Source organism: Cupressus sempervirens, chromosome 7, assembly GCF_028749045.1.
Source record: "Cupressus sempervirens isolate cs-2001-9-10 chromosome 7, ASM2874904v1, whole genome shotgun sequence".
In the NCBI taxonomy this organism is placed as follows: Eukaryota; Viridiplantae; Streptophyta; class Pinopsida; order Cupressales; family Cupressaceae; genus Cupressus; species Cupressus sempervirens.
The window spans coordinates 740,420,284-740,440,755 of NC_143124.1; the positions used below are offsets into that span (position 1 = coordinate 740,420,284).

The 20,472-nt window shown below is 35.1% G+C and overlaps 1 protein-coding gene across 3 annotated transcripts in view; it reads left to right on the forward strand.

The window, feature by feature from the left end:
- The window catches only part of LOC149549386 (LRR/ubiquitin-like domain protein), a 170,057-nt gene that overhangs the window by 12,081 nt on the left and 137,504 nt on the right, over positions 1-20,472 (forward strand). For all 3 annotated transcript variants that reach the window (XM_089792786.1, XM_089792789.1, XM_089792788.1), the window contains exon 2: positions 11,188-11,282. In XM_089792786.1, the coding sequence (XP_089648912.1) occupies positions 11,188-11,282 (95 nt within the window). The remainder of the gene's footprint in view (positions 1-11,187; positions 11,283-20,472) is intronic.

Here is a 20,472-nt window from a genome sequence, read left to right on the forward strand (position 1 = left end):
TCAACGGATTTTGATCATGAGTATGCTATCATGTATGACAAAAAGAGAATGCAGATAGCAGAAACTTTGTTTGTATAGTGGACAAAGATGACAATAACTGCATACCTAATTATTTTGTATTCATAGTATTAAGACTCTACAAGTTTTTGGTAGATTCATAGTGTTTTGAGTCGAATAGACAACTGTGAGTATTGCTGTTTATGCTGGTAAAACTAGAGAAATGAGATACTGGTTTTTGGGACTTTTTTCCCCCTGGATTAGGGTACAACAGGGGATATATATATATATATATATATATATATTTGAAATTTGAAATTTGAAATTTGAAATATATTCATGAATCATATAACATTGTAACATTCATCATAGCAACATGTATAAATCTGAAATCAATGATCATTCTTTGAATTATCATAGAACATAGCATGAAATAAATCAAATTGAATCATCATAGAATAAGAACATAGGGTAGCATCAAATGAATCAAGGCTGCAAGCATCAACAAAATGAGAATTTAAAGACTTAAAGTATCATATCATATATCAAGATTCAGTTATCATTGCATCAATGCATCATATAATATCAGAAGACTCGAAGGCTCAAACTTCAAAGTCAAAATGAAAGCAGATATAGTATGTTGTTGCCCCTAAGATTTGTTCTAAGAAAACTAAATAGTGCTCAAATTTACACTCTCAATCTGCAGATTTTCACCAAAGACTTTAAGAATTCACAAATAACTCTGTTCACATCTAACAGCAGCAAGGGCAAATGATTATTCACTCAAGCATAGCTTTGTTCACTCAGGCCAATCTATATGCAACATGCAAGGAATACACAATTTGATATTTCAATCAGATGCTTATGATTTGATTTTAGTAACAGCATATCTCAAAATATTTAGGGTTGCCTTAAGGTATGGGACCCTCACAAGATTAAAAAAATTTGCAAATATTTAATAAAATTATTTGTCTTTTTGCCTCTTGCTGCCAAAAATGGCTATCAGTCCCTGGGACGGTTTGGCTGTCCCCAACTGTCCCGGGGCAAAGCTTTATGAAACTTCTGTTGACCGTTTCCTAAAAAATTGCTTCATCGGGGATGGCTTGGAAATGTTTCCAGCCATTCCCAAGTCTCTGAAACTGTTTCTGTTTCCGAAATTGGTGCATTTAGGGTGGAGCACGTTTTCGGGTAACACTAAATATTAATAATTTAATATAGTCTATAAATAGACGGTAGTTTCAGATGAATCTAAAAATAGACAATAATTACGAAAGACTGCAGTTTTAAAATAGTATGTACAAAATGGCTCTTGCTTAGTTATAACTAAAGATACAGCTTACTGATAACAATAACAAATATTGTTTTGATAAGCCCTGTGACCCCACCCATGCAAGTGACTAAATAAGAATATTTTCTTGTGAAATGTGATTCATAATACTTTATACTAGTCACAAATGGAAGGCACATGCATTGCTTGGATGCCAATGGACTACTCCTGCTCATGTGCAAGAGCAAATAGACCAGCAGGGAGTCTGGAGGATTGCTCTCTTCAAAATAGCACACAGTTTTGAAAATTTGGAGAATCACATTATAAATTTTTTGAATCCAAAAAAGGGGTTTGTATATGTGGAGTTGGTTTACATTCGGGTCATGAATTTGGAGGATGTGTATAGAATTAAATTTGAGCTGATTGATAGGAATCTTGAATAGGGAAAGTTCATTGGAGGTAGATGCAGTAGTGATGGAAAGATGGTTGACAATAGATTACAAGCTCATAAGAAAGGCTTGTGCCAGTGTGCATAATGCTCCTAGATGCATTGCTGGTTACACTATATCATGCAGAAAGAGCTTACCAAGCATGTCTTAATAAAGTGGGTTTGCAATGGTATCTCAGCACCTAGAAGTAATGAGAAGTAGAGACCAGTTAATAACATCAGTTCTATTTAGAAACGGTTCCTATCCCTTAGCCTACCTTAGTACCTTAAGTGCAAGTGTTTTTGGATTTATAAGCATAATCCTAGGTTTCATGGTAATTCCAACCCCATGAAATATTGCATTTCTGTGGAGCACCATGCATTTCTAGATGTACTAGAGTAGTTGAGATAGGGGATGGCACAATGTACAATGCTATGGAGTTGGTCAGATTTTATAAGTGTGTACTTGTGTAGGCTTATATAATTGGGAAAGCATACAGCATTATAATACACCAAGGAATTCTCAATGCTTCTCATGACTTTACAAGTGAACGTGTTGGCAGACCATTGGCTGAAGATTGCAGTAAGAGACTTTAGGTGTGTATGTTTTTTAGACACTTTCAGGGGTTGCACATGGTTTTTGCCCAAAGAAGCAATTGCATTACGAGATTGTTAGCATTTTAATTCACTCTTTTTAGGACAACACAAAGTAGAATAGTGTGTAAGGTAGAACCATTCTACGAATAATAAGGGAAAGCTCCTTGACACCTAGCTAACCCTAAACTCAAAAGGATTTACTACTATGCGCACTATTGAAGATTTCAATGGGAGTTTTGCATTATATATAAATATCTAATGACTATCTATTCAGATGCAAGTGCCAGACTGTTAATAATCAAGGTTTGCAGCATGATTTACAGATTCAAGAGGTGAAATATTTTAAGTAAGAGCAAACACAACCTTCTACTAGTTAAATAAAACAAAGACCAATATTTGGCTATAAAAAAAGATATTTACCTTTTAAATATATGTTAATAGGAAATAATTAAATGGATGAAATCACATGTTTCCACAAAATAAAATACTGAAGGAATACACGGAGTTATCAGTTTGATGAATAATGAGCATCAATGCAAAGCTTGACAAGGTTATTCAATAAATTTGACTCATGGAATAAAACATGTCATGTGATCTACAAAATAAATTGCTAGAGAGTTCTTCAAAGTGATTACTCCAATGAATAGTGAACATTATTGTAAAGCTTGGTAAAATTTCTCAATTCAATTTAAGTCATGGAACTAAAAACATAAACAAAACATTCCTTGAATAAATTTCTTCAAAGTGATTACTCCAATGAATAGCGAACATTATTGTAAAGCTTGATAAAATTTCTCAATTCAATTTAAGTCATGGAACTAAAAACATAAACAAAACATTCCTTGAACAAATTAAACAGTTTTTATAGCATAAGCTTTACATCCACTATCCTTTACTGCATACAAACATAATGACTTGACATATGACCTTCAAATGAAAATACTTGCAGCATAAGTCTAGCATTGATTCTTCTTTCTTGCAATATGTTTCAGACATTTATAGCAATTTAGAGGCAACTTAACAGCTTATAGGACTCCGATAGTTTTAAAATTATTTTTAAAGAATTGTTTTCGTTCAAATTTAATCATATCCATTTGAAATGTTAAGATTGTAGCTTCGGTCAGATTGAATTGACCTGAAGATAGTACTTTTATGGTTTTTGGGAAATCATCATTTAGACAATATATATCTACCTATTTATCATATATATATATATATAATATTATATAGATAATATTATATAGATATGGTTATGTATATTATTGTTAATATATTATCTAATGATGATTAACCATAGAGACTTGTCTCTTCATGAGACATGTCTCCTCTCATATTTTTAAGTCAATCAGATATACATTTGGAACACATCAATACAATGGCAATGTGATTACATTTGTAGAATCAATCTTTGTTACTCAACATGGTATCAGAGCCAAACTGCAAATACATAAGTGAAGAAATCGTTAAATAAGGAATTTGTTTCCGTGATAATAGAATATGAAGACAAGAGCCTGGAAGATAAAATAGAGTGCCTGGGTACTTCACATCGAATCTGGATGGGCATCGAAATGGTGTTCATTATCAAAGAAGATCTGCTTCCAGATATAACATGTGCGCATACTCATATATGCAACTAAGGTAGGAGAGAAGGAAACATATTCAACATAATCCAGGGAAGTAGAAATATCTGATACCGAGGTCATAGCTAGGGAATAGTTGAGCTGGAGCAATTGATGATAGTTGTTCCTATATTAAACCATCAATGTTGTGTGCAGACAACAATTACAGAATGTACGGGCAATCATAATATGAATACCAAATAGCAATATAAAAGAACATAACCCACACAATATGTATAAGATTGTCAATAGCATGATGAATCAGACAGGAAATATGTAGAATGAAACATTAGTGGATTGGATTCTTCAGATATCGCAAATATGTAGATGTAGAAACGGGGGTACTTAAAATATGTAGAAACTGGGAAGAGGGATAAAATTGGGGTATGCTGAGAAACTTAAAAACTAAATTTCTTGATCATTGCCCTTAAATGGAATAAGTACGTGTATAGAATCATACTCTGATGGGTATAACAAAATTGACAATGAATGATTTAGTGATATTTATATTTTGTTTATTTCTAAGTTCAAAACCTTCTATTCTAGCGAATTCACAACAACAATTCAACAATCTTGAAAGAACAAGGGAGTTTTGAATTATGATTTTATTAACAAAAAAAATTATCTTATGTAATATCAAATTTCTCTGTAATATCTGGAATAAATATTTACCGATGAATAGAACGCATGCTTAGCACGAGGAAAAAAAGGCTCAACAATCAAAAGAGTGTGCATATTGCCTTTAGATGCTCAACATAGTACCAAGTAATAAGGAGAGTGGGTATGCAGAGGAAAGGAAGACATCGACATTGCATAAAAGTAATAGGAAGGGTGTAACATGTCTAGAGTCACTTCACCACTCAGTGAAAACAAGAAAATACAAAGGAGGACAATCGACACAATCGTCTTATGATAGAAGAATGATGTAATTGGTTGGAAATTTTGTGAAATATGTATTTGATGGGAAATGTCACCATTTCTAGTTTGATATTGACGGGCAGATATTTGTGGACTCCATATCACATAATAATGTGGATTACAATGCAACATTGGAAAGGCTCTTCCATGCCGTATTCAGAGCACACTTGATCGCATCAACATTGTTGATAGTGCAATGCCCAAGAAAACATGAAACACAATGGGTTATATCTCTTATCATTAATCCTTGAGCAATGTGATGTAAGTTTTGAACCAATACGCAACATCTAAATATCCAAACATGGATATCATCAGTAGAAGATCTATTTCATTTCTCTGATGCAATTGTATCGCTATGTTTGATGCTTGCTGTCAATTGTCGTTATCACTGCAAAGTCTGTGTTTCTTGGTGTTCAATTTACTTCAGGTGTTATTGCATTGGAGAGGTCAACATTTACATTGCGTGCGGAATCGAGAATCAAACACCATATTGTGCTTCTAAAGTTTTTCCAATAGAATCATATGCTGCATATCAACATATAGATGGATTGATGAACAATTGTAATGGTTTGTCTCCTTGACATCATATATAGACTCAGGATTCACATATGTCTACATGATTTGATTATTTACAAATATCTTGAAATTCTATTGCCAATGGTTGTGGATATTTGTCATTGTTCCCTTAGTAGCACACGTGGTGTCATTATAATATTTAACATAAGGAAGTAGGTGAAAACAAAACTGTAGTAATGATGTGGTTATGTGAGAACACAATAGTTGGGAGCGAAGCATTAAAGTGAAACATGACAATTAGAGGGATCAAATTACACCGAAGAAATTCATCAAATTGGTAGAAGATATTGAACCGAACATTGTTAGGATCAACATCAGTGCGACTGCAACCTTTCCCAAGTAGCAGAGAAGGATTATGGAGTCTTTGGTGTATAAAAGTTAATATTAGTATTGAAACTTTTGGAGAAACAAGATTATCAAAAGGAGTATTACAATGAATAATATTCGATATGATTTTTTGGACGTTTTCCAAAAAATCTTTAGTTGTAATTATGTCAATCATTTTTGTTACGAATTTCATACTTGTGCAGTGAGGAACACTACTCATGATCACTATTCATATTAGTTGGTAAGGGAACTTGGGCTATGCTATTCTTGAATTGTTGCAGAAGGAAATCTATGTATTGTGGTTGAATCTTCATATTCTTGAGATGGTGGGGTCATGAATTGTAAGCTTATGATGGAAAGTGTAATCTTGAGTAGTGGTAATAGGAAAGTGTGAAGAATTTATTCTAATTATTCGATCAAGTTACGGGGTTTAAGCTATAATAGAGTTATAAGTTATACATAAGAAAAATGGTGCATTTTTTGTGGATATTGAAGATGCATAGTTTCTTGATACAGGAGATAATGTTGCAAGTATTAAGAAAGAACAGCTGAAGTTGTTTGTTGATAGGTTTACCATGAATACGAGTTTTGTAGTATACACTTGGTATGATAACCATCACCATAATTCTACTCAAAATATGTAGATGAGACACAAAACTAAAGTTAATCTTATGGGTCAATGATATACGAGTGAGAATTTTACATTGTGGGGGTTTGAATAATTGTCTCAACAAATGTTTCATTCTTATTGAAGGCATTTTCTAGTTGATGCATATGGACCTCTATTGGAGAAATTAATATCAAGAAAGTTTATGTACAAATAAGTATTTATCATTCATAAGTATTATATTTATCTACTCATTATAGTCTTTCTCTTATTTGTATTTCTATATGTACTATATGAGTTATTTTCCTTGATCTTTTCCTTTGTATCTGAAGATGATCTTGCAGGAAAAGAAGGTTGGTACTTTACACATGCTACCAAATATTTTGCAGAATCAATCTTATGGCAGTAGCTCGAAAGAAGTTTTAGAATTTGTTAGTCATCTGATGATCAATGAAGAGTTTGAAGTGAATATTCTTGATGATTGAGATTTTGAGTATTCTTCCATTAAGAGGGAGTTTGGCATTTTTTCAAAGGCAACGTAGGAGCTCAGAAGATTGATACTCATAATACATGTGCATGACTTTGATGGGCCTACCACTGTGTAAATCACGGGGAAATAATGACTTATCACCAGAAAGTTGGAAGATTGATATCAGATTTAGAGGGAGTCCGATAGGCATTCTTGGGCAAAGAGCTTCTAAGGGAGTAACTAGAGGACGTGACTTCCCAAGATCTTTTGTTCAGAGGGAGAATTAGAAGTGCGATTCCTTGTTAATGAGTTCTCTACGAAAGAAAAATTTGAATTGAAATTCCTTGAGAGATAAGTTTGAGGTGAAAACCTTTGTTCCACCCTCTAGGAGCAGCTATGGTGTGTCCACCCTTTGACTTGGTTCATGGTGGATATCATGTGAGTTACTACATGATGTTGTGATTAATGTCATGAAAGGTGATGATCTTTCATTTGATATATGTGTGAGGTCGCTATTGTAAGGTGACAATCTTAGCAATAGCTTGACCATGTTATCATGATAGACTTCATTAAGTTGTTGTCTTGGAATGTGCTGATAATCATGTTAACAAAATGTATCATGATCGATTACATTAAAATGTTGTCCTAGAATGAGCCGTAAATCATGATACTATGGTTGTTGTGCTGTATTTTTGATCCATTATCATGGTAGACTACATTAACTTGCTGTCCTGGACTGTGCCGAAAGTCACGACAATAAGTAAATCATGATAGTCCTGGATTCAGTTGGAAATCATGAGATCAAGACTGACTATCTGATTGACTATGTTTGTGTCCTAGAATGTGCCAGAAATCAGATAGTATATATCCTAAAGGGATATAATTGTGTATAAGCATTTTTGATGCAAACTCAAATTTGAGATTATTGAGATCAAGAAATTGATCACATCCTCCCTTGCTAAGGAGTGTTAAAGTAATAGCTTCGGTTGGATTTGATATCAATATATGGAACATGCATATACGCATGTATATGTAAATACGTATACATACATATATGCATATGTTTGATTTACTTCACATACTGATATCTCGTGCTATTCAACACTTAATGATCATGCCCTGATCGGGCTGTATATATTAATATATATGCTGTGATAGTTCCTCTCATCGATTCATGGCATTAATGATACTATGATTGTTGTTCTTGTTCTATTATCATGATAGACTACATTAAATTATTGTCCCAAAATGTGTTAGAGATCATGATAATAAACATATGATTACATACTACATTAAGTTGATGTCCCGGAGCGTGCCGGAGGTCATGATGGACTACATTAAATGTTTGTTCTTGAGATCATGAATGCTATTTGATAGACTACATTCAGTTGTTGTTTTGGAGTGTCGGAGATTAGATAACACACATCTTTCCAAGATATAACATATTCTTTTGGTAGGCATCAAGGATTTGATGCCAGTGCACGTACCAAAAGAATATAAGTATGATAAATATCATATGATTGATATTTCTTGTTGAATCATAATTCGGATTATATTGAAAGATAACATCTAAGTTGATGGATATATGTTGATATGCCATTCCAAGAATATCATATTGAGATGATATCTCTCCATATTCTTGAGAGCATAATATGCTCTATAAGAATCCTCCCTAGCTAAGAGGGAGTGTAAAGATTGTAGCTTCAGTCAGATTGAGTTGACCCGAAGATAGTCCTTTTATGGTTTTTGGGAAATCATCATTTAGACAATATATATCTACCTATATATATATATATATATATAGATAGATAGATATGGTTATGTATATTATTGTTAATATATTATCTAATGATGATTGACTCCTCTCATATTTATAAGTCAATCAAATCTGCATTTGGAGCACATCAATACAATGGCAATGTGATTACATTTGCAGAAGCGATCCTTGTCACTCAACATGAAAGAGGCAACAAAACATTTCAATATATCTTGAAATAGGTTTTCATTTGCCTTCATTTTAGACCTGGATGACTAAGATAGGTTAGGGCCTTCCTTTGAGTTTTTCTTTTTTGTTATCACTTAACTAGATGTTGAAATTGAAGTTTGGCATTTTAACCTCTTCGTTACACATTTCAGATGATGTTTTGACATATTTGCATGGGTTTGACATATGCTAGTGGATATGCCAGCTTAGTGTGAGGGATTATATGTTGCTCAGTGCCAATTCTTTCACAAGAGCTATTTGAAAAATGGATCATTGACTTTGTAGGCCCTGTTTGTCCAATTGTGTGCAATTGTGGTGTGGCATGGTATCATTGCCACAATTTATAACTTTTGTTGGATTGAGGGCACAATAGCAAAATGTTGCATTTCAAAAACATTAGTTGGGTTCATTTTTCAGGATAGCATCACTTTTTGGGTGGTCTTGGAGTCTCACTTGTGACTGAGGTCATTGTCCAAATAGTCTAGAACTTTAGATTGTATTGCTTGAGTTTATGATCTAAGAGCACATCCTATAATCCTTAACCAAATGGCATAGTTGAAGATTTCAACAAGCATACGAGGAATTCTTTGGTAGAGATATGTGATGCTAGAAGAAAAGTTTGGAATGAGCATGTCTTGTTAGCCTTTTTCTCCTACAAAATTACTTTTGGATGGTTAAAATGATATACATCATTGCAGTTGTATGTTGTATGAGGAAAAGATAATATTTCCAATGGACTTTTTGGCAATTAGCATGCAAATTACATAGATCACATATTAGGATGGTCAAGCATCCTTGCATGCCCCTCATAGGGTTCTTGATCACCTAGAAGGAAAGCAATTACTTGCTAGTCAAGTTAATATGTAAAGAAAACTAGATATAAGATCTAGCTTGTTAGATATATTAAACACAAGGAAGAGCCAGAAGATATGTCAAGTTTTTATGTAGATATGAAAGAGCCAGAAGATATTAACAAACGTTATATGAAGAAAGGTACAAATTGTCCAACCTTTTTTGCTGCTTATCTCCGAGTCTTGTGCCATAACTGCCCATTAGGTATGGTATGTGAACATTGTAATTTCACTTTGAATTTATTCAATCATATCCTGCGTTATGAGTCTGACTCTATTTGATGTGACCTCAGTCTAAAATTTAAGACCCTAAGGTACCTTTTTGTAATCAGATAAATTGAAAACAAAATAATTATCAGAAGTTGTATTATGTTCTTTTAATTTGACCAGATACCTTAATTGTGTTCATGTTAAGATTGCATACCTAATGAGGGCACACTCAAGCATCATTCTTTTGTAAAACCTGTGCATAGGGAAGTGCAGTAGTGTGGTCCAAGGTAAAAGGCCATAGAAAGAGCATCACTGGCTATAAAAGGTAGCTTTGGCAGGTACCGTATTGTGGTCCACAGTAAAAGGCCATTGAAAAGGCATTGTTGGCAGTAAAAGTCCGCTTCACCCACATAGGCAGCATTAAGATTCAGATGTGAAAACAAATTGGAGTTACACCACAGGTTAAGCAATTATTTATGTTTAATTTGAGTCAGTCTTATTTTATGTCTCCACTCATTTGAACAGTGATTGTTTCTAATACCAGCTTTATACTAAAATCTTTTCTTTTTATTTTTAAGCCTTGACTACCCAATTCTTGCTTCTACCTAGAAATTCAACCTTCAGTGTCTAGCAAGGCGATCTTCCAGAAGTTCCAGCTGGAGAAAAATAAGAAATGCAATGAAAAATAGTGTTTTAGGGATCCTGTGGAGGGCCCTACAAATATTTCATTTAAATTTTCTGAACTACTTTTAAATCCTAAGGAGAAGTGGTCAGTTGTTTCTCACAAGGGCCCTAAGAAGCACAACCAATGTTTCTTAGGATTTTTTCCAAGAATCTGAGCAGCCTGAAACAGGATGGAAGTTCCAATCACCATTCCTTTGTTGACTGTTTTGGGATGTCATAGCCTGTTACTGTCACATTCCTGGGAGCATAGATCAAAAATGGCTGTTTCATGCAAAGTTTTATTTCCTATCGAGTCTTATCCCCATCCTATCCTATGTCATAGTATTTCTGTATCAAAAATTGAAAATATGCAATTTTCCAACCATAATTTTTAAATGTAACCTTTTGTGATCTTTTGAAAAGTGAATTCACAGATAAATCAAAAACCTTGGTAGCAGTTTTTGTGCCTAGATAATATGTTTCCTGTTTACTTGGCTCTTCTCTATAACTCCGTAGAAAATTTATTCAACTAACAGTAATACCAATAATACCACTGATTATGAAATTTATTTTGTTAGTTGACTTTCAGAAAGCATATGCTTTTAGTCATAAGAATTGCAATCTGTAATCAAGTGAATATAAATTTTGATGAACTCTATAAAATCACTGCAACAGGTAAAATTTTGGAGGACAGTGTGACATTGAAGGCTGCTAACCTCTCAGATGGCTCAAAGATTATGCTTATGGCTTCAGACGGAGTGCACCAAGGGGTACTGATTATTCTCCAATCTTGGTCATATAGGTTTATTTAAGCTACATTACACATGACAAGACATTGTTCTGTAATTTGTTGCCACCTCTCTTTGTTTTTCTAAAATTGAACAATTAAGATGAAAAGAGAATTAGCTCTAATTCCAATGATAGGTCTTGGCAGAAGTATGAAAATATGTGTTAATAGCACAATTTTGCCAGTGGTAACCAACAGACCCATTGAGATCATTTTTCAGATGCAAGACAGCAAAAATAACTTTCGAAACATTACTAACCAGTTCAGCTTGTCCATCTTATTCAGGATTGTAAGAAGAGCAATAAGCAAGTTGTTTACTCATACAAGCAAACAAACCCTTCTAGAAATGACTAGTATACATAAAGTCACCATCATTGACTATGATTTATAGAGTGCCATGTAGCATTTGAACTCTCTTAAAAACTCATAGCAATTGTAATAATGATCCACTATGACCATGATGATACAAGGTGCAAAAAATAGCATATTTAGTGAGTCTATCCCTTGTTTTTACTAAAATACCTGGGTTGGGCACCTAGGAACCATAAAAAAGAGCATTGAAGTTTAAATGCAAGTAACACTGGGTCTATTCTCAAGAAAGACATTTTAACCTCTCAAAAGCACCCAAAAACTTCCTTTATATATCTCTCTGCAACAAATTGAGTATGAAGGCCATTGCTCAACAACTTCACACATTAGAAAAGCTCCCACTGGGTCTGCATCATTGTGTGGAGCTGCTGCACAATATAGTTTAGTTGTGTCTTTTCTTGAACTTGAATGCCCTTTGCATCCTCGTGAACATTTTAGAAAAGCTCCCACTGGGTCTGTATCATTGTGTGCTGCTCCACAATATAGTTTAGTTGTGTCTTTTCTTGAACTTGAATGCCCTTTGCATCCTTGTGAAGTAGAAATGAACAAATCGCCGTTGTCAGCAAGGAAGAGACTGTGCCATGTCAAAGGTACTGCAACAAGCGATTGCCCAACTAAGATTGAACAGTATCTTCCTCATGGCCTCATGAATCACCTCACTGTCATCCTTGGTCACCACCTTTGCTATCGCCCGTAAGTGCAATATCGAGATCTGTGACTTAGACTTTGAGCTCCCTAGTAATGTAATTGACAAATATCTTAGCTTCTTTCTCCATGCTAACATTCCTGCACTAAATATGACCTTGACCTCTTCATCCACCTCTTCTCTCATTTCCCTTTTACCTTTGTTGACTTCCTTCCCCTTGTTTGCATTAAATCCTGTCAACAATGAAGCAATGGAACTTTCGTCAATGGATGGAATTTAAGCTCTTCTGGAACCATATTAACAATCCCAAGCATTCATCCCACATAGTTTTGCTAGTGCACGGTGTGAGAATCAAGTAATGGGCATCACACTGATTCATGTAGTATACATAAAATATATCAGCATTGAATGATGTGGAAATATTCCATGTCCATCACTTATTTACACACATGTTACATACATCTGTGGAATCATGAACCTACGATAAGGTTTTAAGAATTGTGATTGTCCATCCAATTGAGATGCTTGAAATTCTCCCAACACCTAATAATGGATAAATGAGTTTTGGCAAAGAAATAAACAATCTTTGTAGCACAAGGATTCTCTTGGCTAAACAGTTTTTTTTTGATACATTAGGATCTCATTGCAAATGTTGAATGCTATTTCCCCTTTTCATTAAATTATCATGTTTGGGCCCATCCTTTTACTTTTCATTCGTTTGGAGAAATAATTTTAATAAAGGGGCCATGGATTGGGAAAATACTACTAATATCAAATAAAATAGTATAATAATATACAAATCTTAGCAACTCTAGGTATGAGGCATTGTATTTCTTAAAAGGAGATTATGTTACATTAGACACTAAGCATTTTAATTGGACAATTAATATTTTAATTATGATGGAGCATTATTAGGCACTTATAGTATTCATGGTAGAGTATTATGATATATTCCATGATGAAGCATCACGGGGGTGCTGATTTGAGGAGGGATCTTGTCTTGAACAAGAAATCGTTATTTTTCAATTCATAGTGGGGTTGTTGGAGTTTGAGTGCCCAAGTTGGTTATAAATTGAGTCTGAGTAGCTTATTCACATATTTTTCTTATTCCATTCTTATATTAGCTGGACCTTGTATTCGTCTATCGATTTGAGGACAGAAACCCTTGGGTTTGGAGATTGGAGGATGAAACCCTTTCAGATCCTATGAACAATCCTCATTGAAGGATTGTATTTGTTTTGAAATTTTGTTTTATTTGTTAGCAAGTGATTGCAACATTATTATATTTGATTTGTGTTCTTCAAAAATTATCTATACGTGTTAGCTTTAATTGTTTGTGCAGTCAAATAAGAATCTTTAGCTCCAATAATAATATTAAGCTCTAATGTGATTGTGGAAGATTTGCTTTGACCATACATTTTAGTGATTCAATCTTTCCAGCATCATTGTTTAATAAAATATAGGATAGACATAGTTTCATCTGCCATATATGGGATTTGGTGAATAATTGGATTTTTCCATCACATGCTATCGCCCGACCCTCACTGGATCTTGGTGATCAAAAAGTGGTGTAAATGATTCCTTAATAAAATGCAGATTGAGGGCTATTATTCTTGGAGTGAATCTACTCTAACCTGGCACAGCTTCTCTTCACTTGCTTTTGTGTGGGATTCTCTTGGACATTACTTATGCAAATCTTGGGCATGGGGGTTGCAAGCAACTTCATTTGTTTCCTGGCTTGGATTTAATCTTCCTTTGGTTTTGGATAATGAATGTATTGTTTACTCCAGTCTCATCATCATAATGAGTATTGGTTTGTTTTTTCAAGCATACTCTCGATGGACGTGAAGTTTGGATAAGGATTCTATTGTATGGCCTGGATGAATCTTGGGAGATGTTCTAACAATAATGGGCTATTCTTTTCCTGCATTGTTATTATAGATCAAAATTTGCGAGTCTTCTGTTTGTAGCAGAATTTATAATGAATGATCTTGTAATCTGCAATAGCAGCAGTTGTTAATCAGAAAATGAATAAATAATGTTTGTTAATGGTTCTCTGCAATGCATCATGGAAGTTGAATTAAACATATTTGAATTTCGATTTGAACAACTTAAGGCCAATTATTAAATATCACTGCAAATAGAGAGCTTGTCATGTATAACATGCCAACTATATGATATATGGATTGATGGTAAAGAGCAACAAATTTTAGCATAGGGCTGTACATTACAGTGGTATCAGAATTTAGAAAATATGATTTCAGCATGGCAACGAAAGATAGAAAACGATTGGCAAGATCACTTTATGAAGCAGGTTGTAATAATAGTAAACAATTTTTGATCAAGCGATGATGTCTAGAACACACTTACAAATGCGAAAGAATGTTTAGTCCTTGTTAAGCGGTCACCTTCCGAAGTTATACAAATAGCTTTGTCTCTTATAATGATCTCCTTGAATCAATACAAGTTGTTAAGGCTAACATATGATGATATTAAGTTGACGGTTACTTGTTTGATGTTCCTACTTGACATCGCTTGGTGAAGACACACTGTGCTTGGTGGTTGCCCTCTAAGAACACCATTTGGTCTTACTCCACTGTTGGTTAACAGTTTGTCCCTCTTGCTAACTTGGCTTTACCTTGACTCTAGTGCTCAGAATGTGAGGAAACAAAAGGATGTCACCAACAAATCGGTCAGTGTATGTGTTATATCACTGCCCTCTGAATTATAAGGTACAGCTCCCTTATATGCAAGATATGCAATGAATTGTGTCTTTAATAGATCATTGGGATGGGGGTATGCTCATAACCTGAGAGCAGAAGAGGATAAACCAGGTTGTTTGCAAACACAAACAACCTAGGCAGGATAAGATTTGGGTAACCTATGACAGCTAGTAGAATAGCTATCACAAATCACCTTGAAGCTCTCTAACAGCGGCTCCTACTTCTAAATGCAGATTGGACCCGATGAAATGCAATCTAGGGAAAGAGCATAGATGCACATTAAAGATGAAATGGAATCCACCTTGACTAATAACCCTCCACTAAAATGGAATCTAGTAAGATATCACCAGCTTCAAATACATCTGTCCTACAATCCCATAGAGACTACTTTACTATGCATGGTTAGCTCAGCTGGAGGAGACAATAAACAAAACATTAGAAATGCTGATCTCAAATGAAATTAGGACCACACAAGACCTAGTTGCACATATCAATCAAATCCTCCATTTCATACAATTCCTTGATTCTCACTCAGTATCTAGAAATATAGGGGGATAAGTTGCATAAAATTGCCGATCTTTGTATTAACTATGAAAGTTACATTTATAGGTCTTTAGATACCTGGCCATTACAATTCATTATTACATTTCAGAGCACTTGAACTGTTCATAATAGGATAGACAAACAATCGCCCGTTCCATAATCATACACCAGAAAGAGAAGAAGAAATTGTAAAGATAAGGTTGATAATGAAGTGTCACACGATATTTCTGGCATGATCTTGGTGGTTGACCTTCCTCGTCGACACCCGACACCACCCATGGCCTTAGCAATCCTTGGATTGTCCTCAGAAACGTTCAATCTTCCTTCCGCGCCATAAACTGCATCTTCATATTCTAAAAGATGCTCAAGTTTAAATTACCATTGTCAATATATCTTTCCTTATTGCCCGATGGACGATTGCGATTAAGTCTTTGCTTGTTGACAAAGAAAACGTCTTTACCTTCTCCTGATACATGGCACTTTTTAATTTGTTTTCGGGCTTAAACCTTTTAGCGTAATGACTTTCCTTTACTTTGTCCTGGGAGAACATTGATTATGGGCCCACTTGCCACTTGTCATTATCTTGTAACATCTTGTGCTCGCCTTCACTTCTGACATGTGACAACACATGGCGCTATTTTGGAAGATTTGTTGAAATGAGCTTGTACTTGCAAGAAAAACTACTGAAAGAAAATGCAACGTTGATCCTATGCTTAATCAACGATCACAATTGTGCGGTGAAACAAGGTGGGACCAACGTCACGCGATGCTATTTTGGGAGATTTTGCAAGATGAGCTTGTACTTGTAGGGAAACTCTCCGAAATAAAGATGTACCGTTGATCTTAATCTTGATCAACGATCACGATTATGTGGGCCAAATGCTAGATGGCGCATTTTGACTTTTCAACAACCAATCACGTACTTTCTTTTTCTTCTTGACTTTTCTTCGTGTGAAATGGTGAGTTGGATGTATTCTGCACCATTGATCGGATTTCCACTCTTTAATCTTACTACCTTTGACCAGGGTGTTCGCCATTAAACTGTAGATCAATGTGAATCTTTGCCTCGACAATGCTTGTGAATGTGGAACAATGGATCAATGGAGTTTTAGACCTCCTCATTAGAGGAACGTGTAAACAAACCCTCCAAAACCTTAATCACCTAGCCCTTTGACTAGTGCATTGCTCGCATGATTTCCTGCATGGCTTGCTTGATGGGTAGATGAGAAGAAGATCTTCCTAGAGGTAATCTAGACGCAGACTCAAGACATGACATTGACTTGACTGCAACTTAGAGCGAAAGGAAATGGAGCTGAAAATTGGGCAACATCCACCTATTGACGACACCCCCAATTGTTGTATTGTGTTCAGAAATCTGCCGTATGGTGCCAATATATCTTGCTGTACGGTGCCAATGATCTTGATGTATGGTGTCAATATGTATGGTGCCAATGATCTTGCCGTATGGTAAATAGGGATACCCCTCACCCAACTGCCGATCAACATGTAACACGTACGGTCAACAATGGACTCCAATGCTGTATGATGGCAAGACAATTGTCGTATGATGGTTGTTTGGGGTTTGACATATAGCATGAAGACCATACTGCTCCAATTTGATCTTTGTCCATATAGTTCAACAATCCAAAATGATATTTCTAAGATTAATAGATACAGATACTTGGTGTAGTTGGTATTGTTTAGATGCCGCTAATATTGTTATTGCCAGATGGTAACATAGAACAATATAGATCAATGCCACAAAACACAATAGTGATAGTACTTCAGATTATCAAATAGTTCTTTAAGCACAACAATTTTGGACCAAGAATAGAGAAGAATAGGGTGAGGAGTTACTCCCACTGAAACTGCAAATGCCAAGAAGGGAGGATCTTTCATCTCACAATTGAACTCCAATTGGGATTCACACATAGAAAGAAAATAACTAATTTGCATACCTAAAGTGATGTCAACCTTATATGTGGCTTTGATGATGATCATCTCCTTGTCATAAATGGATTACAGTTGCTCCATTCTTGAGAGCTTCTGACTTTCGAACGCGATGGGGTCTCGCTCCTGCATCAACACCACTCCAATGCCTTCCCCATATGTGTTGCACTCTAGGAAGAAGGGTCGGGTGAAGTTTGGTAGTGCCAAAACTAGATAGGAACCTTTGACCACCTTCAACTTGTCAAAGGTGTGTAATGCTTGTTCGTTCCTATGGTAGGATCCTTTCTTCGTTGGATCCATTAGTGGTGCACTGACGTGTAAGAATCCCTTCACAAACCTTCTAGAGTAGCTCCACAATCCTAAGAATCCTCACAGCTCCAAGAGAGTCTTGGGAGGTGGCTAGTCCATATTTGCTTGAATCTTCTTCTAGTGAACCTATACCCCTCAGGCATTGATGATGTGTCCCAAGCATAATATCTCTATCATGCCAAACTCCCATTTGGACCTCTTGGCAAACAATGATTGTGTCTCCAGAATCCCCAATATTTTGTCCATATGCCTCATGTGTTCCTCTCACGTCTTGCTGTAGATGAGTATGTCATCAAAGAACATCAACAAGAACTTGCACAGTCTCTTATTGACGATGTGGTTCAGGCAAAACTGGAAGGTAGTTGGAGCATTGGTCAACCCAAATGGCATGATCAGGAACTCATTTCGTTCGTAATGGCGTCATAAAGCTGTGTTCTCCATGTCTTTCTCCATAATACAGATCAAGTTGTCATAACGAAGATCTGTTTTGGAGAAATAGACAACACCATGTACTTCATCCAACATCTCGTTGATCCTGGGGATGGGGTACCTATTTTTGATAGTCTTTTTGTTCAATGTACGGTAGTTCACACACATCCTGAGGGACCCATTCTTGTTCTTTACTAGTACTGTTACGTCCCCTATTTTGTGATTTTGAAAAAATTAGCTAGTTGAATGTTTCAAGCTAATCCAAAATGGTTGGTTAAAATTTATTACTCATTTTGATTTCACATGAATGGGAATATTGGTTTATTGTTATGTTCATGTGAAATGGAGGATGTTGGCTAGTCATTATGCTATTACATGGTTTGGAAATGGTTAATCAAATTGGTTATTAGCTATGATAACTAAATTTTCTTTGAACGATGTATGCTTTCACCATGTTAATTCTTCTTGTAGGAGTACGATGAAGGGGAGATACATTGATAGAGAGGGAATAGGGCATGAGGGCACCAACTTACCATTGAGCCAACAAGTATGAATTCAAACCACCATGGTCTTGAGAAAGCAGGCCAAGCAAGCAAGGGTATACCAGGTGTCCAACATGAGCTAACTAGGTTGTCAAGTTCAATAAAATACATAAATATTCATGTGAACATTAAAGTGAAGTAAAAACAATTATTACCTTGAGTGTGAATTGGAAGACTCAACAATTCTTCTTATTACATGGACATGATTTATTATAATGATACCCATAATTATTTACGCACATTTGTACATGTTACATCTATGTATATGTATGTATGCATATATTTAATTATAACATATGCGCAACATACACATATTTGAAATATATCATGTATGCATGTATATATACAATTAATATGTGCAAACATGTGTAAATAATATAAGCATTGTTATAATGGCTCCTGATTTGATAGTGATTTTAACTACCAAGAAGCTGAAACAAAATGCATCTAAGGGCAGCTAACTCCTATGATGGAACACTTTGTTTAGATCCTGGGCCAACTATAAGGTTAAACTCCTTCACTTCAGGCTCTGCAAAACCTAGGCGGGTAGACCTTAGATTCCATTATGTCACTAGTATAAAAAACTATAAATCTGAGTTTATATTAAGTAGACGAAACCCCACTTTCTTCTATACTTTATGCAATGACAAAGGCATGAAATAGCTAATAACATGACCAATGAGATTCACAAACTAAGTGTGGGTATCCTTTTCAGCTCTACAACATGAAAGGGAAAATGATTTTGATATTGATTGATTTCAGCATAACCCAGATATGAAACAACAGAATAACATAATCTTCAATTGAGATCAGTGCCTAATCCATTGGGTATCCCATAAACTACAACACACATCAAGATATTTGGATCTATCCATTCACTTTGTGAAACAAACATCAATATTCGCAATGAATCTCATGCTCATCAAAATCCTTCCAAGAAATCTGCAACCCTATCAAGATACATCAAGCATTTACTTGATTCTTTGAATCAATAGCAAAACACATGAAGACATACAACTCTAAACAAGATGCAACTGGGATCTATGTTCTTTGCCCACAAATCACAAAAGATTGCAAACAACAAAGATAAGAGACAAGAATCAGAATGAAACTAATTTCATTTGCTGCTTTGTATTCATTTTTTTGAGACAAATACCTTCAAGATGAATGAAAATAACTCATAAATAACCAAATAGACCAGAATTATCACTTATAACTTCATTATTGCTGTTCACACTGGACAGAGAAATGTTGAAGAAAAATGGTGGAATCACAGCTATGGAAACTTGCCCAAAAGATGGGAACTAACTCTCTACAATGAAAGACAAAAATAATAAGTAAAAGCCAGAAGGGTTGGATCTGATCTAGAATTGCCACTTGTCCTCTTGATTCTTCATCCATTGCGGAAACAAAGCTTCTTTCCTCTCTATACAACTGAAAACTGGATCAAATCTCATCATTTGACACAACAAACTTTGAAAAAATCCATCCTGAATGATGAGAAAATCCCTTTTGATAAAACACCAGATCTGTTACCAAAATGTTGCCAAAAATTCCACCAAATGGGTTAGGAGACAAAATAACACCACTAACAGGACCCTCTGCAAGTTTAGCAATAACCCATTTCTCCATTTGGTCACAAATTGCATCTGAACTATCGAA